The sequence below is a fragment of the Eulemur rufifrons genome, chromosome 16 (genome assembly GCF_041146395.1).
Source record: "Eulemur rufifrons isolate Redbay chromosome 16, OSU_ERuf_1, whole genome shotgun sequence".
Classification (NCBI taxonomy): domain Eukaryota; kingdom Metazoa; phylum Chordata; class Mammalia; order Primates; family Lemuridae; genus Eulemur; species Eulemur rufifrons.
In genome coordinates this window covers 85800641-85824583 of record NC_090998.1, presented here as the reverse complement: position 1 = coordinate 85824583, position 23943 = coordinate 85800641, and the positions used below count along the sequence as shown (strand labels likewise).

Genomic DNA, 23943 nt, shown 5'->3' with positions numbered 1-23943 from the left:
TAATATGGTTGTGGACCTCTGTAATAGCCACAGCATTGACATAAGTTGGAGTGTGTGTGTCTGCATACATATGTCTATGTGTGTATGTATAATAATATTTTCCCCAATCCTGGGGCAATAAGTATTCTGTTTTACCTGTATAGTGAGAAAATATTCAGAGAATTCTTTATACTCACCTTAAAAATAATTATGTAACAGGGATTTAAAGTCACTTTTTCTCCTTATTTTCTCTTTCTCATTGTTTGTTTTAGGGTAACCAGGAGCCAACAACAACTCCTGACGCAATGGTTCAGCCTTTTACTACCATCCCATTTCCACCACCTCCACAGAATGGAATTCCCACAGAATACGGAGTGCCACACACTCAGGACTATGCCGGCCAGACCAGTGAGCATAACCTGACACTCTATGGAAGTACACAAGCCCATGGAGAGCAGAGTAGCAACTCACCTAGCACACAAAACGGATCTCTTACGGTATGTGAATCCTGAAGTAGAAAATGGAAGGATGCATGTCAGTCATATCCTTAATCGTAAGACCAGAAAGCCCTTTGAATTAATTTAGCATTTACATTCCATTATATAGCATTAATGTAATTTCTGTTCCAAGCATTGTAATTAGAAGATAGGGATTTAGAATTAAAACTCACAGTTACTGCCCAGGAGCTTTTAGTCTAGAGATGTGACAGACAATATAACAAGGTAAGTATAGTGGTGAAAGTAAATTTAGGAGGATTCTGTTCTTTTCAACTTCACCAGTAACCTTCATTTTGCAAAATCTCATGTTCCCTTCTGTGCTCTCATCTACACAATATCTCAGCAGCATTCTATACATTCTCCTTCCTTCTTCTTGCAGTGCTTAGTCTTCTTGGCTTTTGTGCTCTCCCGATTTCCTGGCTAAGTCTGAGTGTTTTGCTGGTTCCTCCTCCTCTATTCAACTTTTAAATGGTACAATACTCCAAGTTGGGTCCTAGAACCCCTTTTTTCTTATTTTATATCCTCTCTATATGTAATTATATTACCAGATTCACTTAGTTGCTCAAGCAAAACCTAGGAGTCATTCTTTATTTCCTTCATCTCTACATCTAATCCCATTAGCACGTCTTGACAATCTTAGCTATAAAACATTTACCACTTCAACCTCGTCTCTGCATTTTACTACTACAAATGGAAGAGCTCAGCTCAGCTTTTCTACTAGATTACGTGGGTTTGAGTCTCAGTATGGTCTCTACTAAGTTGTATGACCTTGGGCCAGTTATTTAATCTCTCCCTGCCTTGGCTTGCTGTAAAATGAAGATAATAGTACTTACCTCAAGAGGCTGTTACGAGATTTAAAAGAGTTTAATTCTCACAAGGTATTTGTCACCGTCATTACCACTCCAGTCTAAACCTCATCATTTATTTCCTATATTACCTCTGCCTAACTTATTCACTCTCGCCTTAGCAGCCAAGATGGTTTTGTTTTTTTAATGCAAATCATGCTGTTTTCCTGCTTAACCTTAATAGTACCCTAACACAATTAGAATAAAATCCAAACTCTGTATTTGGTTTACTAGTCCCTAGCCCCAGCCCACCTCTTTGACTTCACCTCTTACTACTAACTTGCTGAAGTAAAGGAAATGTCATATATTATCAGTAGGTATGTATCACGTACATATCAATAATACGTGAAATCATGTTGTCTGTGGGATTGTGGGTGTATTTCTAAAGAAAGAAGTGTTCTGTGCTCTGCATAGAAAGACCTATCTTTAGTTTTTAGATTTCTTTTTTTCTTTGCCTGTATCTGTTTTTCAGAAGGAGAGATTTATTCAGCCTTCAAGCTACTTGGTAAGATTTACTTTCAAATAAAGCCTTTTTAAATTTTTTGAGACAGCATCTCGCTCTGTCACCCAGGCTGGAGTGCAATGGCACGATCATAGCTCACTGCAGCCTCAGACTCCTGGACTCAGGTGATCCTCCCTCCTCAGCCTCCTGAGTAGCTATTATAGAACTAAAAGCATACGCCACCATGCCCAGCTTATTTTTTTATTTTTTGTAGAGATGAGGTCTTGCTATGTTGCCCAAGCTGGTTTCAAACTCCTGGCTTCAAGCATTCCTCCCACCTTGGCCTCCCAAAATAAAGTCTTAGAGTAGAAGCTTCTGTTGCATAAAGATGCATTTAACCTACAACTACTTCCCATGTTTTTAGATTAGATACTGAACCACAAAGGAATCCCTTCTTTCCTTGAAAACATGTTTTCAATGTTAATTAGTTATATATAAATACATAATTTTATATTTCATAAGTAAATGGACTATAATAGATAATTTATTTGAAAAGTCTAGGCATTATAGGTAACAAATGAGGCTTACCATAGCATATGTTCTAGAATCATGAATATACAGGCTGCTGTATTGGCTGAATTTCCAAAATAACTTTCAAATGATCATGAATTCACAGTTCTAGCTGAAAAACTATTTCAACTCAAGAAGTGAAAAAGAAGAAATAAAATATATATTTGAACCTTTTCAAAGTATTTTAATTATTAAATCTATTTCTATACTAGTCATCAGTCTGTTTCCTTTCTTTTTTTTTTTTTTTGTATTTTTATTCTCTATTTCCTGTCAGTTTTAGGAATTTGTGTCTATCTAGGAATTTGTCTATTTCATCTAAATTGTCAATTTTGGTGGTATAAAGTTATTCATAATAATCTTATATCCTTTTAATTTCTATAGGGTCTGTAGTGATAGCCCTACTTTCATTCTTGATTTGGTAATTTATGTCTTCTCTCTTTTTTCTTGGTCCTATTATCTAAGGGTTGTTAATTTTGCAGATTTTTCCAGAAAACCATCTTTTGGTTTTATTGCTTTTTATTTGTTATTCTTCTGTTTTATATTTCATTGATTTCCACTCAGGTCTTTATTATTTGCCTCCCTGTACCTGCTTTCGGTTTGATTTGGTCTTATTTTCCTCACTTCTCAAGTGGAAAGCTTAAGTGATTGATTTTAGATTTTCTTCCTTTTTGTGTTTAAAGCTATAAATTTCTCCTGAAGTTTCCTTTTAGCTGCATCCCATAAAATCTGATCTGTTGTATTATCATTTTCATTTCATTCAGTACATTTTTGAAAATTTCTTTGTGGTTCCTTCTTTGATCCTGGGTTGCATAGAAGTATGTTGTTTAATTTCCAAATGTTTGGGGATTCCCCAAATTTCTTTTTTGTTGTTCTTGATTTATAATTTAATTTCTTTGTGGTTTGAAAGCATACTTTCCATGATTTCAATTTTTAAAAATTTATTGAGACTTGTTTTAGTAGATGGTCTATTCTACAGAATGTTCCTAACCAATGCATTCTTTTGTCAATATGAAGTATCCCTCTTTGTCTCTATTACTATTTCTTGTCTTAAGTCTATTTTATATGATATAAATATAACCATTTTAGACCTCTCATGGTTACTGTTTACACAACATACCTTTTCCATCATTTTATTTCAAATGCTGTGAATCTCAAGTGTATCTCTTGTTTAAAAATACAATTGGGGCCGGGCACGGTGGCTCATGCCTGTAATCCTAGCACTCTGGGAGGCCAAGGTGGGCAGATTGTTTGAGCTCAGGAGTTTGAGACCAGCCTGAGCAAGAGTGAGTTGCCATCTCTACTAAAAATAGAAAGAAATTATATGGACAGCTAAAAATATATATATATATATAGAAAAAATTAGCCGGGCTTGGTGGCGCATGCCTGTAGTCCCAGCTACTTGGGAGGCTGAGGCAGGAGGATGGCTTGAGCCCAGGAGTTTGAGGTTGCTGTGAGCTAGGCTGACGCCTAGTCCTGGCAATAGAGTGAGACACTGTCTCAAAAAAAAAAAAAAAAAAAAAAAAAGAATACAATTGGATCTTACTGCTTTATCCAGGCTGATAATTTCCATCTTTTTACCAGAATTTACTGATGGTCGTGTGTATACGTGTGTGTGTGTGTGTGTGTGTGTGTGTATACGTTATTCTGGTAAAATATAGCAGCTTTGCTCCAATATAGCTTTATTCCCCACACTCCTTTGTGCTATTTTCATCATATATTTTTACATGTATATATTAGAAATACAACAATACAGTATCGTAATTATTGTTTTAAACAATCTTAAGTGATTATTTCTTAAAGACTATTTTTTTCTTTTAGAGCAGTTTTAGGTTCACGGCAAAATTGAGAGGAAGGTACAGACATACCCCATATACTCTCTCCTCCCCCGCTCCTATAGCCTCTCCCACTATCAACATCTCCCACCAGAGTGGTGCATTTGTTACAGTGATAAACCTATATTGATATATCATTATCACATAAAGTCCTTTTACAGTAGGGTTCATTCTTGGTGTTGTACATTCTATGGGTTTGGATAAATGTATAACAAGTATCTACCATTATAGTATCATAGACAGTAGTTTCATTGCTCAAAAAATCCTTGGTGCTCTGCTTGTTCATCCTTTCCTCCTCGTGCTTTTTCTCCCACCCCACTGCATCCGCTGATCTTTGTCTATATAGTTTTGCATTTTCCAGAATATCATATAATTGGAATCATACAGTATGTAGCTTTTTTAGATCGGCTTCTTTCACTTAATATGCATTTCAGTTTCTACTTTTTTTTGTGAGGCCGGGACAGAGTCTCACTCTGTTGCCCTAGCTAGAGTGCAGTGGCGCATTCTAGCGTACTGCAGCCTCCAACTTTTGGGCCTAAGCCATCCTCCTGCCTCCCAAGTAGCTAGTACTACAGGCATGTGCCACTGCACGCAGCTCATTTTTTCTATTTTTAGTAGAGACAAGGTCTCACTCTTGCTTAGGCTGGTGTTGAACTCCTGACTTCAAGTGATACTCCCACCTTGACCACAGTGTCTTTTCATGACTTGATAGTTCATTTCTGTTTAGTGCTGAATAAACATTCCATTGTCTGGGCATATCACAGTTTATTTGTCCACTGACCTACTCCACAGCATCTTGTTTGCTTCCAAATTTTGGTATTTATGAATTAGGTGCTATAAACGTACAGAGTTTTTTGTGGATGTAAGTGTTCAGCTCTTTTGGGTAAATACCAAAGAGCACAGTTACTGGATCATATGATAAAGAGTATGTTTACTTTTGTAGGAAACCACCAAACTGTTTTCCAAAGTGACTGTACCATTTTGCATTCTTACCAGCATGAGTAGGAGTTCCTGTTGCTCCACATCCTCACCAGCATTTGATATTGTCAGTGTTCTGGATTTTGGCCATTCCAGTAGATATGTATTGGTATCTCATTGTTGTTTTAATTTGCTTTTCCCTGATGACATATGATGCAGAGCATCTTTTCATGTGCTTATTTGCCATCTGTGTATCTTCTTTGGTGAAGTATTTGTTAAGGTCTTTGTCTTGTTTTTTAAATCATGTCATTTGTTTTATTATTGGTGAGTTTTAGAGTTCTTTGTATATTTTAGATAACAGTCCTTTATCAGATAATGTCTTTTGCAGATATTTTTTTCCTGGTCTGTGACTTGTCTTTTCAGTCTCTTGACAAGATTAAAAATCTTATCTTTTTAAAATAAATTGACCATTTCCAGTGATCTTTGTATCTTCCTGTAGATCCAAATTCTTGTCTGATATCACTTCCTTTCAGCCTGCAGGACTTGTTTTGGTATTTTCTTTAGAGTAGGCCTGCCTGAAAGAGATAACTCTGTTTTTATTTACCTGGGAATATCTTTTTTGTGTGTTCATTTTTGAAGAATAGCTTTGTTAGCTGTAGAATTCTTGGATGCTGGTTTCTTCCTCCTGCCAGCACTTTAAATATGTCATCCCACTGCCCACCCCCATGGGAGTCAGCTGATTCTTACGAGAAGTCAGCTATTAATTGTGTTATTTCCCTGTAGGTGATGAGTTGTATTTCTCTTGGTGATTTCAAGATTTTCTCTTTGGCTTTGGCTTTGAGCAGTTTGTCTATGATGTGTCTAGGAGTGGATCTCTTTGTTTTTATCAAAGTTGAGGCCTTTTGAGATTTGGAGATCTGTAGATTAATGTCATTCGTCAAATTTGGGGTATTTTTGACCATTATTTATTTTTTCAAATATTTGTTCTTTTTTTTTCTCCTCTATTCTGGGCCTCTCATTACACATATGTTGGGACCCTTACTGTTCTCCTAAAGGATTTTTGGCTTCTTTTTAGAATTCAGTCTAAATCTAAACAGAATCTGAAGTTCTATTCATTTTTCTTAATCTTTTTTCTTTCTGTTCTTTAGACTGGATAATTTCTGTTGATCGCTTTTTTAGTTCATTCTTTGTTCTGCCATTTCCAATCTACTGTTGAGCCCATCTAGTGAATTTTTTATTTTAGTTACTATATTTTTGAACTCTAGAATCTCCATTAATAATTTATATTTCTCTATTGGAAATTTCTTACTTGTCATATTTTCCTTTGATTTTTTGGTATATATTTGTATATAGTATTTTGAAGTCATCTGCTAAATCCAATATTTAGGGCCTGAGTCTGTTTCTAGTTATTGCTTGTTTTCTGAATGTGGCTCGCATTTTTCTGTTTCTTTGCATGCCTTGTAATTTTTTTAATAAAAATTAGACATTTTCGTAATGTATTTTCATGACTCTGGAGTGTTATTTATTTTCCTGAGAGGTGTGTATGTGTGTTTTAAGTAATTTGCCTGTATTTAAACTATAGAATCTGACTCTCTCGCGGTTTGTGGCCGCTGATGTTTCTGCTTCATGATTTTCCTTCTTTATTTTACTTTTTTGCCTGGCTAGGAGACACCTGTGTCTCCATAGCTTAATAGTCAACCAGTGATTAGGGTAGAGGTTGTTTATACTAAAGCACTTGGAGTTTGTAGTGCTTTCACCCTCTGTCAGTCCAACTGCTCGTGGGTTGGAAAGTACATGCAGAATTCAGCCAGTTCTCAAGTCTGCCTTGGGGTTTTCTTTCTGTTGAGACCCCTCATGTCCTACTCCTAACTCATGTAGTTTCACAGCCACCCAGGGATGTAAGGATAGCATATCTACCCGTTCCGTGATTCTCTTCTTTCCAGGCGCTCCCTTTTGGATTTCTAGCTGGCCCACCACTCACCCCACAGACCACAACCTCAAGCTGTGTTCTCCCTGTCAGGTTCCTACCAAGTTTTCCACTTTTGGCTGACAAAGCTGTGGGTTTTCTACCACTCCCTTCATCCTCCCATTGTGTCCCAAGTCAAGTCTGCCCTCTCTGGCAGCAAAAGCTGCTGGTTTTCATAACCCCAGCCCTGCCCTGATAAAGCTAAGTTTTAAGGCATTAAGTTTGCATACTCCTAATGGTTGTACTCTAAGCTCTAGCAATTTTTCAGGAAATTTCTCTACTTATTGTCTGCTTTGATTGTGTTCCAGAACCCTTAAATGACTGTTTTTGACAACTTTGTCCAGTTTTCCTATTGTCATTTTGTTTTGAGGAAGTGGTTCACTGCCCTGTTCATGCCCTCATAGCCGGAAGTCCTTCCCCTGAATCATTTCATGGCATTTTACATTTATTCGCTTCACCTCACCTCACCTCACCTCACCATTGCCCACTTCTCTTTTTCTTTTTTCCCTTATTGCTACATTTCCAATTGTTTCAGACCCCCAGATTATATATTTCTAATGACAGTGATTAAGGGCAAGCTATGCTCCTTAATATAAATACATATAATTAAAACTATGTTCCTCATCCATACCAGAAACTGTTCACTATATAATTTTGCATATCAACCAATTTGAGTTCCTGAAGAGATATTGAAATAATAGGGTCTATAGCCATACGACCCTGTATGTGTCCGATCTCATCTGAAATAAGAATAGAAATCCATATGTATAGATTGAGAGTTTATTGATGCTAAAAATAGCTGAAGAAAAAATGGAAAATCCTTTGAGTTGTGCCTATGAACAGAGATGACTGTTTATAGTCATTGATCCTCCTAGCAGGTACTTGGCATTTTTTCCCATTCAGTCCAAGTGTCATCTCTGCTGAAAAGTCTTCCATGACCTTTCTAGGCAAAGCTAGGTTTGTGAATCCTTCATTTGGGCTCAAATCGAATCCTGAACTGACCACTTTTTTTTTTTTTTTTTTTTTTTGTGAGACAGAGTCTCTCTTTGTGGCCCTGGATAGAGTGCCGTGGTGTCATCGTAGCTCACTGCAGCCTCAAACTCCTGGGCTCAAGTGATTCTCTTGCCTCAGCCTCCCAAGTAGCTGGTAGTACAGGCTCATGCCACCATGTACAGCTGATTTTTCTATTTTTTGTAGATACGGGGTCTCACTTTTTCTCAGGCAGGTCTAGAACTCCTGAGCTCAAGCAATCCTCCTGCCTCAGCCTCCCAAAGTTTTAGGATTATGGGCGTGAGCCTCTGCCTCATGAGCTGACCACTTTTTGTGGAATGTATTAGTATAAGCTGTTATGTTTTTATATTCACTTTTGTTTTCCTGACTAAACTATAAGCTTTTATAGAAAAAGTTTTTTTGTTCATCTTTGCATTTCCTGACTTATCACAGTGCTTGACATGTAATATCTACTCAGTAAATACTTCTTGGGAGAAAAATGAAACTAGGTATAGGTGTACTGCGATACTTCTGAGGAGAGAGGAGCCTGGGCTTCCTGAAGATAGCATTGATCTGGACCTTGTATTAACAGTGATTAGAATTCGAACAAGCATAGGTGGTGGTGGGAAGAGTTAAAGTTAGTTCTCAAAGCAAAGATGTAGAGATGGGAAAGATCAAAATGTCGTTGGATAAAAGCATGGGATTCTATTTGACGGAAGCTTTAGGTGTTTGGTGGAGACTAGTGGGAAATAAGGTTGACCCAATTGAAGGGTCAGTTGAGTCCAAACTGGGAAGGGCATTTTAATCCCAGGCTCAGAAATATGAACTTCACTGAAGGTTTTGAGCAAGGAAATGAAGTGAGCAGAATTGTGCTTCTAGAAGATAAATCTGTAGCAGCATATGCAAGATAAACAGAGGAGCAGCTATTAACAGAACGGATAGAAAACAGTCTTATGTTTAGAGTCAGCAGCATGGTTCTGAACCTAGGGGTTGCAGTGGTTATGTAGAGGAGAGAATAAATTCAAGAGGAATTATGAAGGGAGAATATACAGGATTTGACAGCTGGTTGGATGAGTAAAATAAGGTAAATAAAGATTGTATCATCCTTATTATAATGACTGTGTCTTGAATAAATCATTTTGCCCCCAAGTTTCAGTTTCTAGAGCTATCAGATGAAACTAATAATGCCTACCTGACTGTACAGGGTTGTAGTGAGCATAAATGGAGAAGTGCTTTGGAAATTACTTGTTTAACTAGTTCCATCAGATAATTATTTTTAACCATCTTAGGTCTTTTTAAGTCAGTTGTCCCTATTTGTACTATTTGTGCTTTTTATTACTGTGAGCTACAGCTGCATTTTAGTATAGCTCTTGTTTATGTAGAAAAGTCTTCATGGAGAGAACAAAAAAAAAAAGACTTGTCATACAAAAATAAGAACAAAGCATTGGAACCTGGAATTTTTATTTTTAAAAATGTATTTTAGAAATTGATTTTAACATTATGCTAGAAGCTTCTGTTCTTAAGATGAGAGATTGTTTTGACAGTCAGTTGGTCCCATGCTGTGCATTAGCAAAAGAGGTAGTGGTTAGGGGTCTGCCACCTGGGTCTGCAGACTCTTGATCATCACTGGGCCTGCCTGCAGAGAAGAAGGGACCTCTGTTCCTATATGTTTAGATATTTTGCTAAATAGCAAAAGTATTTGAAGTCGACAAGCTTTAGTGACTAATCTTCAGATATGAGGTTTATATTTGTGTATATAATCTACCTACTTATTGGATTATATTTTTCTTGAGGACAGGAAATAATACTTCCCCTCTTTTTATCACCCCTAGTAGTATATGACAGATGCTCAGTAAGCAATTTTTAATGGGGGGGAAAACTTATAGTTGTTCTAAAGGTGTTAGAAATATACTGTTAAAAATACTGAGTTAACGTATCAGTTTAGATAACAGAATTCATTCTCTAGCATTCTCCCACATAATGTAAATACTTTTCTTTTTCTTAGTTTGACATAATTGGAATTCTTTATTTAGGAGACATAGCATGTTAATTGAGTCTTTCACTTAAATGGAAGGTTTTAATTTGGAAAATTTAAAAAATTTTATCTTCCCTTACATACTCTTCAAAACATAATTTAGAGCTATCTTATTTTAAATCAAATTATCAGTCTTTAAATAAGCTTTTAAAAAATATGTACATATACAGGGGCTACTTGATAACAACAGAATTAATACATTTGAGTGCTTATTCTGTACCTGATACAGTTTGAAGCACTTTCTATGTATTAACTCTACTGAATTGTCACAACCGCCCTGTGAAATAGATATAGTCATTATTCCACTATTACAGATGAAGAAATTGAGGCTTAGAGAGATTCAATAACTAGTGCAAGATCATACAAATAGTAAGTGGCAGCATTGTGAGGATTTGAACACAGGTTATCTGCCTTGCAGAGCTTGAATCTTTTCCCATAATTTACATTGTTATTGTCATTATAACAGATATATATATATATATATACTTGTTATATGCACGTTACTGTACCAGTTATACTTAAAAATGTATGGTAAGGCCCTTGCCCTCAGTGAACCTATAAAAGTCCAGGTAGAAAAATAAAATATAGTTAAGTGCTAGAGGGAGAGAGTGTGAAGTGGGTTCATTAAGAGATGCTTTTGGAGGTAGGTACTACTATCCCTAAATGTTGATGGAACTCATAGCCCACAGTTGAGTGGAGGATCTTGCAGGCAGGGGCAATGACATACAACAGTGGGTTTTTTTGGTCCACAAAGTTCTGGGAGCTCCCACTTTTTCCAGTGGGAGGCCACAAAGTTAAACTATTTTCCTAACAATACCAAGACATTACTTGCTGTTTTCACTATATTGGCTTTGGCAAGCAGTACAAGACCAATGGTGGGTAAAATTGCCTGTACATTAGCATGAATCAGGGCAGTGACACCAAACTGTGCTTCTGGCAGTCATTATATTCTTCACTGTCACGAACTCATAGGAACACAAAAAAAGTATATTTGTTTAAAAATGTCCTTGATGAAACAGTAAAAAGTATCAATTTTGTTAATTTTCTGCCATAATCTTTTTCATATTCTTCGTGACAAAGTGGAAAATATTCATAAAGCATTTGTGCTGCACACCAAGATATTTTCATTGTTTCAAGGAAAAGTACTTGTGTGATTGAGTTGCAAGCTGAACTAGCTACTTTTTTCATGGAATATAATTTTTTCTTGTAAGAACAAATGATTGACAAACTATGGTATTCAGACTTGGGTATCTGGCAAACATTTTCTTGAAAATGAAACATTTTCTTGTCACTTCAAGAAAAAACTGATGGTATTTGTTTCCATTGGTAAAATTTAAGCTTCCCTGCAAAAATTAGAATTTTGAAAAAGTTGTATCCTTTACCATGCGCTTAAGAACTGCTCAGTTCATAAAAGATTTTTCTGATGAGATCAGTGGTCTCAAACTCTAGGCCTCAAGCGATCCTCCTGCCTCATCTTCCCAAAGTGCTAGGACTATAGGCATGAGCCACCATGCCCAACCAAATCAGTGGTAATATTAAATGTGATGGAGGGTAACAGATCTTGCATAAAATGTAATGTACTGACATTTGAAAGAGCTCCATAACTCAATAAGCCATTATTTTTACAAATGACTAATGTTTAATGTTACAAAATCATGGGTAAAAGGTCCATACAAAGCCCATGATTGTCTAATGTATTTTAGTGTAACAAAGTATGAAAAGTTCATTAATAAGGTTTCAGATTCAACACTGCATTTAACCTTTAAGAATCCACCATTTGTCACGTTTTAGTGTATTATCAAAGAAGACTATCCACAGTTATCTGAGGAAGCTATTCAAATACTTCTCTGTTTTCCAGCTATCTGTGTGATGACAGATTTTTCTTCATAAACTTCAATTATAACAACATATTGCAATAAATTAAATGCAGACATTAAAGAGATCACTCTTCTAACTATATTTATTATGCTTTCAAAAATATAATTAATTTTTCATGAAACATTTACATTAATGTGTAATTGGGCTTATTATTTAAAATTAATTTTAAAATACTTTTAAATTTTTCTGGCTTTATTTCTAATATGGATAACAATGAACGTAACCAACAGAAACAAAAAGCTCTTTAAATTCTAAGTAATGTTTAAGAATTGAAAGGGCGGCCGGGCGCGGTGGCTCACGCCTGTAATCCTAGCACTCTGGGAGGCCAAGGTGGGAGGATCACTCAAGGTCAGGAGTTCAAGACCAGCCTGAGCAAGAGTGAGACCCCGTCTCTAATAAAAATAGAAAGAAATGCTTTAGACAGCTAAAAAATATATATATAGAAAAAAAAAAATTAGCCAGTCATGGTGGCTTATGCCTATAGTCCAAGCTACTCGGGAGGCTGAGGCAGGAGGATCGCTTGAGCCCAGGAGTTGGAGGTTGCTATGAGCTAGGCAGATGCCACGGCACTCTAGCCCGGGCAACAGAGTGAGACTCTGTCTCAAAAAAAAAAAAAAAAAAAAATTGAAAGGGCTTCCTGTGTAGAGGTAGGAATATACATAGAAGGTTGTTTATTTTTTTAATTGACAAATAAAATTGTATATATTTATGGTATACAGGATGATGTTCTGAGTTAGTATCTTTGGTTGGAACAGATTACCCCCTGCCCCTCTCCTTTTTTTTGAGACAGAGTCTTGCTCTGTCACCCCTGGCTACAGTGCACTGGCATCATCGTAGCGCGCTACAACCTCAAACTCCTGTGCTCAAGTGATCTTCCTGCTTCAGCCTCCTGAGTAACTGGGACTACAGGCACTTGCCACTATGTCGGGCTAATTTTTCTATTTTTGGTAGAGACAGGGTCTTGCTCTTGCTCAGGCTGTTCTCGAACTCCTGATCTCAAGCGATCCTCCCACCTCGGCCTTCATAAGGGCCAGGATTACAAGTGTGAGCCACCATGCCCAGATCAGATGGCCCTTCTGAAGCAATAATACTCTATAAGAGAGATTGGTAAAGGCTAAGTTGTATAGGACTTTGAATGCAAGGCCAAAGAATTTGAAAATGTAGACTCTAAATAGTTGAGGATCATATGAAGTATTTGAACAGAGTTGTTGAGGTGAAAGCAGGGATTTGAGGAAATAGCTGAGTGGTCCACTTTACTGTATTAGTCAGCAATAGGTTTTATAGCCCTAATTGGGAGATCTTCAAGGAAATAAAGTTATCTAAATAAAGATAACTCAGACCCCATGTTGCCCATCATCTTCAGAGTTTTTTGTTTTTTGTTTTTTTTTTTTTGCTTTGTTACACATTCTTTCTCTGAAGTTGAAGCCAATTTTTCTTTTACTTCTGTGTTATCCCTTGGAATTGCCCATTGACTCCTTCATTGATAACACTTGAAGGTGCCTTGCAGATTGATGACGCACTGAAAACATAGTCAAGAAGTTGTAGCCCTTTGCAGTGGGTACATTTGTCCAAATGAGGATTTCTGGAACATAATGGAAAAATGGGGCCGAAATCCATCTATTGTATTATGTATTGTTGGGCCATATTATCTTCGACCTACAGGTCAGTATCATTAGCATGTTCTGTTTCTGGACTAGAAGTAGAGGTCTGGGACTGCAAAGGAATTTATTCATCCAGCCATCCACTTTTCTAAGAGAGGCTCTCATTTTTCCTCCAAAGTAATAAAAGGTAGAGTACACTGAACCTACATAAAATAGCTACATCCTGTATCAGTTTACCCTTAAAAATAATTACATGTATCCTTCAGCTTCAGAGTTTTGATGCCTCTGAGCAGCTTGGCAGTTTCCAAGCTGGATCCATAATGAAGCTCTAGCCTGATCTAAGAATGTCTTACTTATGGCAGGGATGAAGAAGTAATAAGGATTATTTTGAGGGCATGTTTTCTTTAACCTCTCGACATTATTCGTAAATATTTTATATGATGTTTTGAAGTGAATAAACTCTGATCAGAATCATTGAAGTTTAAAGCTAATAAGAATTTTAGAAATCACCTTCCTTTTACAGCTGAGGTCAGTAGTGTTAAGTGACTTGAGCAAGGTTACAGGTAGCTAGTTACAGATCTGGGCCTCAGAAAATCTCTCAATCAAGTGCTTTTTTCCTGCTTATCCATGCAAATGATGATAAAAAAAAAAATAAAAGACATCCGTAGAGATAGTCTTACCATCTTAGTTTCCACTTACTCTTCAACTTTAAACCCGAGAACTCCAGCTTGAACATACAAACGGATTTCTCTTATTCTAAAATGTGCATTAAAATAATAAAGCCAGGTGCACTCGGGAGAACATAATGAGATCCTTTTCTCCAATCAATCAATCAATCAATCAGCAAGACATAAGGAGACCCTGCCTCCAATAAATAAATAAGGAAGCAAGCAAGCTTTAAGTGCTAACAAATCTAATTGATGTTCCAACATGAATTGTAGTTCCTATTTTTTAAGGCATTATACAATGACATAATGAAAAGTATCCCAGCCCACTTTCTAAGATATTATAAGGAAAAATTGAATTTTTAAAAAGCTGTTTTTTTAAAAAAACTATTTTTATTATATAATATTAGTTTAGAGAGTGTGAACCCTGGAAATCAGGTTGAGCTGGTTCACCTCTCAGCTCCTTCCATTTGATAAATGTGTAACCATGAGAGAATTATAACTCTAATGCTCATTTTCCTCATCTGTAAAAATGATGAGACTAGTTCCTCCTGCATAGGGTTGTTGTCAGAACTAGATAAGAAAATAATCAAGTATGATGCCTGGCACATAGTAAATGCTCAATAAATATTAGCTGTAATACTATTAGTATATAATTATTTTATTTCAAAGAAAGTGTTATAGATAGTCCCTGGCTTATAGAACAATCTAGATTAACAAGCCACCCAACTATAATATACTCTTTCCTCTTTTGCCATTTTCTTCCCTCATTCCTTTCAGAGCTTGTGTCCTAAAAATCCATTCTGATAAAAGCAGTGTTTTGCAAAATGGATTTTACAGCCTGCTCTAATTTAATGAATGAACAAACAAATGAGTGAATAGATAATATGTGTAAATGTATGCTTGGGAAGAAAAGTGAGTTCTCCCTCTTAGAAATTCACTTTGCTTAGGTCAGTGTTTCCCAGATTTATTTGACCGTGAAACCCATTTTCTACAGAGTACCAGTTAACATCCTACAGAAATGATGTTCTATCCTTTGGGAAGTGCTGCACTATGATTTTTGAAGCATGCAAGCTTCCACACATCTTTTAGATGCCTTCAAGCTATTTTGCCTGTGTTGTTTCCATTTGATTTTCTTGAATATAAAATATATCACAGTCTTACTTTATTCAAATTTGAATCATTCTGATTTGAAATAGTGTGATATAAAAAATTAATGAAGTTTCATTATTGTGTAAATTTTGAAGCAGTGTGAATCTCTCCAAATGAAAACTTTGTTAATGATTGCCTAATTTCAAAACTATATGAAGTGCATGGTAATTCACATGCAAGCTCTACTTTTAGCAGTTAATAAGAGATATCTACTATCTTTTTTTTTTTTTTTTTTTGACACAGAGTCTCACGTCTGTTGCCGGGCTAGAGTGCCATGGCGTCAGCCTAGCTCACAGGAACCTCAAACTCCTGGGCTCAAGCAATCCTCCTGCCTCAGCCTCCCGAGTAGCTGGGACTACAGGCATATGCCACCATGCCCAGCTAATTTTTTCTATATATATTTTTAGTTGTCTGTTTTTCAGTAGAGATGAGGTCTCACTCTTGCTCAGGCTGGTCTCAAACTCCTGACCTCGAGCTATCCTCCCACCTCGGCCTCCCAGAGTGCTAGGATTACAAGCGTGAGCCACTGCACCCGGCCAAGATATCTACTATCTTTTGATAGATTTAGTCTTGAATTCTGCCATTTTCAGAACCATGTCCCTTGCCCTAAATGTTACTGACTTTGTAATATTGTTAAAATACCTATTTGAGCGTTTGAAGAAAACTCATCCAAAAGAAATTGAGCCTAACTAGGAATGATTTATACTTTTGTTTTTAAAACCATGAGATTTTCAGAGAGAATGCTATAGGAGATAGAACTTTACGTAACTGGTTTTTCATATATAAGATCATGAGATTTATAAGTTAAACTGTTTCTAATTGTCGAGTGGATAATAGTAATACTAGATTCAATATGTTTTTTTTTCCTTCACCAAGCCAATAATTTGAAGTGAGTGTACTTTTCAGCCCATTTCTGACTTCTATAAGAGTTCCAACCATATTTTGAATACAAATATAAATACTTGTTTATAGTTGTGCCTGTATATAATCATTAAAGCAACTAAATATTCTTTGTGTTTTAATATTTAAGGGTTTAGGATCTGACATCCCAAAACACTTTTTTCTTTTTTTAAACTTTTAATTTTGAAATAATTTTAGATTTAAAGTTGCAAAAACGGCAAAGTTCTTGCATACTCTTCACCCAGCTTCCCCTAGTGTCAATATCTTACATAGCTATAGTACAATTTTTAAAACCAGGCAATAAGAAGTATTGGTTTAACACTATTAGATAAAGTATAGACCTTATTTAAATTTCATCAGTTTTTTTCAATATCTTTATATTTTCTGTTCAGAATCCAGTGCAAGGTCCCACATTATATTTAGTTGTCATGTCTCCTAATCCCAAAATATTTTAATATCCTCACCTTATATCTGAAGAAGTTCTAGACTCTTAAGAACAGAGAGAGGAAAAAAAACTTTGTATTTATAGACTTGCCGTTAGATGATAACCATGTCTCATTTCCAATTTCTTCTGCTTATTCTATGTCAACCTTTCATATATGCATTGGGAAGGGGCTGTAATACAGTTTCTCTTTCACTTAAAATACAAACGTTATTTTGAAAGCACTTGTTTCCTAAAATGTTTTATACATATCAGCTTAAAACAAGCATAGGCTTTGTTGCTCTGTTTTGCTGCCTTCATTAAAATATGTACATACACTATCATAACATGTTATTAAGTACTTATTTGTTCTAGGTCACTTTTGAATACATGAAGCTAACTTTGCTTACTCCACAAAAATTTCAAAAGTTTCAGAAACTGATGACATCAGTTAAAAGATTGGAAGACTCTTCTCTGGAGAACCTGACTTGCTCAAGAAGAAAAATTTAAAGAACAAATTGCTTACTTAACAACCTAGAATCAATCACCAGGTCATCAAACCCCCAACCTCACCCACTCGGAACTTCCAATTGGTTTTTTAGCCACCTGCACTCCCCTCAATTCTTAATCATGAACAGACAACCGAGGATTACTAGATACCTGAGGAAAGCCTACAACATGGAAAAATAGATAACAAAAATGAAAAAAAGGAAACGTTGTTGGAGTAGACCCCCCAAACAAACTACCGAAATAATCATTTGTACCCTCAAAGAGATAAGAAAAGATACTGTATCCACTTAATAACGAAATGCTAGGTTTTTAGAGGAGGGTGTTGACTTTCAGAAAAGGGAACTGACCCCTTTAAATTACAAACATGGCAACAAAATGAAAAACTTCATTGATGAGCCTGAAGGTGAAATTGAAGGAATACAGTCTTTTACCCACAGTTCCAAAATCCAAAACGTTCTGAGAATCATAGGATTTTTGATAAATTTGTAACAAAGCCAAGAACCTTCTTACAGTTTTTACTAAGGGAATATCATTGCTCCAGGTATCTTGGGGCGGGGCAGGGGATATTACATTATGGGTTATACACCGTATTACCTCCCTAAAATTCTAAAAATTCTGAATTCTGATACACATTTGGCCCCAGAGGTTTCAAATAAGAGATTAAGGACCTATATTCAAGAAAGTAGAGCCAAAAGGCAGAGAGATGGAAAATACAAGAGAAGAGATAAGAAAATTGAGGACTGGTCCAGAAGATATCTAATAATACAAGTTCCAGAAAGAAAGACAAAATGTGTAGAGTGTGAATCATCAGCAAAATAATTCGAGAAAACTGCCCAGGACTGAAGGACATTAATTTTCAACTTGAAAGAGACCACTGAATTCTCAGCAAAATAGACGAAAATAAAATAAGCCCACACTAAGACATATCACTGTAGGTACTGTTGTAGAACACTGGGCATACTTGGATAAACCTACAAGCCAAGAGAAAAAAGTCTATACGAGGAGATAGGAATCATGTCTTCAAATTTCTCAGCAGCAAGACTAAAAGCTAGAAGATACTTGTGAGTTGCCTTCAAAATTCTGAAGGGTTTCTTTTCCCAAGCTAGAATTCTGTACCCAAACTATCATTAAAATGGGATGGTTAAATAGGTGTTTTCAGACATGAATCAGATTCTCAAAAAATTTACTGTACTAAATTGAATTTCCTATTTCCTTTCCTTTAGCCTCACAGAGGTGAAAATATGAAATGAAGACATCTATGGGGGAAAAAAGAAAAAAATAAATATTGAAGAAAATGTATAATCCATAAATCAAAATATTATCCCTGAATTCATCAGGAGATTCCTAAGTATCTCAGATTATGTTTTCAGACTAAGGAAAGAGACTTGAAAAGTCATACTTTATCTTATATCATCCAGAGTTCCCTTTCAGACCATGACAGAACATTGTCTACAATGTGTAAATAGTTAAAATATTTCCATTGTTTCCTAGGGGAAAGAGTCAGAAAAATGAATCCATTTCCCAGTTATTTAATATAAGAATTTTAAAAGTTTGAAGTCATCAAAAAAACACTTTTAGTCCTCATTTCTAGGATGAGGGTTTGAGGCTTAAAAATCTGATTTGCTATTAAATGTAAGCAGCACTGGGCTCTCATGCAGTGTTGACAGATAGCTCTACGCACTGGCGAGATGACTTGTTGGAAGCGTAGATGTATAGGCTTTAGCTGTATGATTGCATCAGGCCGGCCCTGCTGCCAGTCCTCACTGTAAACTGTCAGTAAACAGACTCCAGCATCTTCTGTTTTATCTCCTGCCCAGTGGATACATTAGGTCAGAGAATGACCACAAAAGGGAAAAACACAACCTTGGGAGGCTGTTTATACAGTCAGCAAAGTTGTTCAGCAGCTAACAATAGAAAATAACGCAAACCAGTGCCATTATGAACTGAGATTTTTCTTAGAACAGTTTATCTACTTTTCACAAAGATAAGGCCTAAAAACTTTTAAATTTTCTCTCTGATTTGTATATTTTAGCAACTAGTAGTCTATATTGGGATAGACTTAAAGTGAGAATGTCAGGTGGGAGATATAATCTGATTTCATTACTTTAACATAGTATGACCAATATTTCCTATTCCTATTTCCACTATATACAGAAAACCACTTTTCAGCCTCTTTGAGTATCAGTTTAGCAATTCTCTGGCTTTTTCCTAATTAAATGTCAGTGTGCCTTGGTAGGTTTTCTTTTTCTCCCTTCTCTTCCCCTTCATAGCCTGGCCAACTCGGACCAACCATGTCACCTCTAGTGTAGACTTCCCCATCTCTTGCCCAGGAGACTCTTGTTTCATCAGATGAGAGTCCTAAGGGGAGAGAGGGTGGGTTCCACACACGCTCTCCCTTCTAATGAGAAGAAAAGAAAATGGGTACAGTGCTAGAAAGGAAGTGGTTTAGCACATGAAATTGAGATGCCTAGTTTTGAATCCTTACTCTGCCACTTGCTATGTAACCTTGGGCGACTGACTTAACCTCTCTATGCATTAGTTTCTTCTTCTGTCAATTGGGGATAATGATAGTACCTGCTTCATAAAGCTATTGTGAGAATTAAAATAATACATGAAGGCCGGGTGCAGTGGCTCACGCCTGTAATCCTAGCACTCTGGGAGGCCGAGGCGGGTGGATCATTTGAGCTCAGGAGTTCAAGACCAGCCTGAGCAAGAGCAAGACCCTGTCTCTACTAAAAATAGAAAGAAATTATATGGACAGCTAAAAATATATATAGAAAAATTAGCTGGGCATGGTGGCACATGCCTGTAGTCCCAGCTACTCTGGAGGCTGAGGCAGGAGGATTGCTTGAGCCCAGGAGTTTGAGGTTGCTGTGAGCTAGGCTGACGCCACGGCACTCTAGCCCGGCAACAGAAGTGAGACTCTGTCTCAAAAAAAAAAAATAATAATAATAATACATGTAAAGTACAATATAATATAGTAGTTAAGACCAGATACTCTGGAGCTAGACTGCCTGGGATTGAATCCCTGCTCCATAACTTAGTCTTTGTATTCATCAGACTCCTCATCTGAAAAATGTGAATAAAAAATAGTACCTACTGCATAGGATTGTTGAAATAATTATATTAATTAAAATATAGTAAATATTTAGGCCAGTGTCTTGCAACTAGCAAACACTATTTAATAGTATTAAAAGGCTTATGGCCGGGCGCGGTGGCTCACGCCTGTAATCCTAGCACTCTAGGAGGCCGAGGCAGGTGGATCACTGTTCGAGACCAGCCTGAGCAAGAGCGAGACCCCGTCTCTACTAAAAATAGAAAGAAATTATCTGGCCAACTAAAAATATATATAGGAAAAAAAAATTAGCCGGGCATGGTGGCACATGTCTGTAGTCCCAGCTACTCGGGAGGCTGAGACAGTAGGATTGCTTAAGCCCAGGAGTTTGAGGTTGCTGTGAGCTAGGCTGACGCCACGGCACTCACTCTAGCCTGGGCAACATAGCGACACTCTGTCTCAAAAAAAAAAGGCTTAGATCAGGGTCTGGCACTCAAGAAATGGTTGCTATTTTATAGAGAATTCCCATTTTTTAACAAAATTGTGTAAGTTGAAAGAAGAAAAGATCCAAGGTTTAAAGCGAGAAGGGCAAGTTTGAAGTAGTATTTGTAGAAAGTAGGAACACTAGCTGAAGAAACTTAGTAGATTGCTGGGCAACATTTTTGGTTTGGTGATTGTACATCTGTTGTGCTATTTAGTAGCCCAGTTGAATCATTTTCCTCCAGCAACAGTTACCTGTCCAGGTTCAAGCTTAAATAAAATTGATGGATGAAGCCAGGCGTGGTGGCTCATGCCCGTAATCCCAGCACTTTGGGAGGCTGAGGTGGGAGGATTGCATGAGCTCAGGACTTCAGGCTACGGTGAGCTATGATCATGCCATGGCACTGCAACCTGAATAACAGAATGAGATCCTGTCTAAAAAAAAAAAAAAAAAAAAAAAAAGTTTAAATTGATGGTTGGATTCATTGAGTGTTGCAGTTTTTATGGGCAGATTCTACCAAGGAGATTGAAATGACAGATTCTGAAACCTAAATTGGGTAGAAAGGGAAGTAAAGACCTATAGGTGAGGGCTTAGAGATAGGGAAGTGGAGAATCAATGTTTGTTGGGTCCAGTGAATTCAAATAATTGTTGTGGTGAGGATTTTTGAGCAAATAAATGGAAAAAAATAATAGTGCCTGTTTAAAAAGCAGGTGTTTGAATTAGTCATTTTGGTGGTGGAACAGTTTCAAGTGATGACACCAGCAAGATAAAATATTTGTGTTAAAAATCTGAGAGCTGGAATACAGAGCATGAAAAAATGATTGTAATACATCTATCAAAGGACTCATATCCAAAATTTATAAAGAGGTATAAATCATAAGCAAAAAACAGTCAACCTAATAGAAAATGTGCAAAAGATATGTAGAAATTTCACAGAAGTTATCAAAATGTTCAGTGATCACATGAAAAGGTGATAAATTTCATTAATCATTAGGAAAATGCAAATTAAAGCCACAATAGGATGCCACTCACCAGAATAGTTAAAATGAAAACAATACCACAAACAGCTACAACTCCTTACACACAGTTGATGAGAATGTAAATTAATACAGCCACTTTGGAGAACTGTCAGTATTGTTAAGGCTGAACATACACATATCCTTGACCTAGCAAATCCACTCCTAGATAGATAATAGATACGTAGAGATAGAGATTGAGATATAGAGATAGATATAGACCCAACAGAAATACTTGCTTGAGCATTCCTAATATCCAAAACTGGAAGCAGCTCAAATAAATTTTGTGTTTATACAATGGAATAAGAATGGGTAAATTACAACAATATGTGTATGTTACATAAATATAATATGGGAAAGAAACCAAATACAAAAAAGTACATACTATATGATTCCTTTTTTTAAAATTAAGTTTTAAAATGGTAAAACTAATCTATGGAGTTGGAAGTCAGGATAGTGGTGACCCTTTGTCAGGGAAACAGTGATTGGAGTGGACCCCTAGGATGCCCCTGGAATACTGTTTCTTGATCTAATTTGATGGTTGCATGGGTGTACTTTCTTTGTGAAAATTCATTCAGCTCTTTGCTTATGGTTTGTGCATTTTTTAAATCCAGCCCAGATTGTGATCCGATGTGATTTTTATCTATGTATGTTACACTTCAGTTTAAAAATTACATTAGATCAGAAGACTTGAGAATTTTGGAAATGATAGTTCACTTTTTACACTTGGCAGATATCCCTAGAATTAAAGATTTCATACTTTAAAAAAATATGAGTGTTCACCACATACTGGAAAATTAACCAGTCTGGCTTCTGACCTTAAATTATGTCTTTAGGGCAGCAAAGAACTATCAGGAGCAACAGATAAGTACCTTGGGCAACATACTTTAATCATTAATTTTCATTAATCTTGCCATTCACATACACTGTGTATGTAGTCTATGTATACATATATAAGTTGGACTACATATATAAGTTGTATATAAAACTGTGGTTTGGCGCATGTAGAATTAATTTTTTTAACTTTCCTCGAAGAGTTACATCATCATCTCACAGATCATATCTGGTGATTTTAAAGTTTGGTTGAAGAGAGAGTTTTATGTGATCCAGCTGTGAGATGTAAGAGGCAAGTTTGAAGGTGTTTGAATGAGCATTAGTTGTAATTGATGCTTATTGCTTTGACTGCATGTTGGTGTCCATGATGCTGTTTTAGTAACTTAGTGAGTTTCGTCTTCGAATGGAATTTGTTTTGTTTAGTCTGCATTGTGCCCAGATTGATGATTGAAAACCTTACACTTTCGCAGAACATTGCTTTGTAGCTCTTCCCTTTTCTGCTATTTTTATATCACATGAATCATTGCACATTTAAGCCATCTGCGAGGCCTGAATGGAATGAGATAAAAAGCTGCCATCACTTAGATTGACACTTGAAAAGCTAGTATTCATTTGGAGTTTATTCCTGATTATCCTTTGCATTTTAAAGTTTTAAACTTCATTTCAAGATGGTTGCTAACATCTCTGAGCCAAAAGTATTTCTGATTCACAGCTTCTTTTAGCCTGAACATTGGGTCAAAGAGGAGGGAATCCATGCTGTATCAAAGAGGAGGGGATCCGTATCTGTTAGGGACTCAGTTCTGTCTCGATTGAGAGAGTAAGAACAGCAAGTTCCACTCCTGTTTTAAAAGTATGTTGGTTTAATCAGTTCAGCAAACCATCCGGTTTGGCATGCACTTCATAGAGAATAGTAAAAATATAAGGTTCTTAAATTGCCAGTTAGATTCTCTAAATGTACTTTGCTCTGGGCTGCAGAAGAATGGGTTCCCGTATAATAATGTTAACTGGAATTGCATAAATTAGGGAGGAGAGTACAGATTTGTTTCAGAGTGAGAAGCGTCTTCAGTTTTCAGGCAAATTGCTCATTGTCACTAGGTTTCTTTTCTTCATAATTAATATCATTATAATAATACTTTGGCAAAGTGGTAGTAATAAACTCTAGAACTAATTGAGGGAGTGAAATATAAAAATATTCCCTTATTTCCTTGAGAGAGCCTGAGATGATAGACCAAAAAATACAGTGACCTCCACAACTAAGTACAAAAGACTCTCTATTTTCAAAATAGAAAGATCTCAAAAATAGAAAGCTCTACTAAGAATCTAAGAATAAAGGTACTATTTTTACATCTTCAGTTA

General features: G+C 36.4%; 1 protein-coding gene across 8 annotated transcripts in view; it reads left to right on the top strand.

Moving 5' to 3' along the window:
• The window catches only part of RBFOX2 (RNA binding fox-1 homolog 2), a 274549-nt gene that overhangs the window by 205715 nt on the left and 44891 nt on the right, over window positions 1–23943 (top strand). For all 8 annotated transcript variants that reach the window (XM_069490849.1, XM_069490851.1, XM_069490847.1 and 5 more), the window contains exon 3: window positions 252–476. In XM_069490849.1, the coding sequence (XP_069346950.1) occupies window positions 252–476 (225 nt within the window). The remainder of the gene's footprint in view (window positions 1–251; window positions 477–23943) is intronic.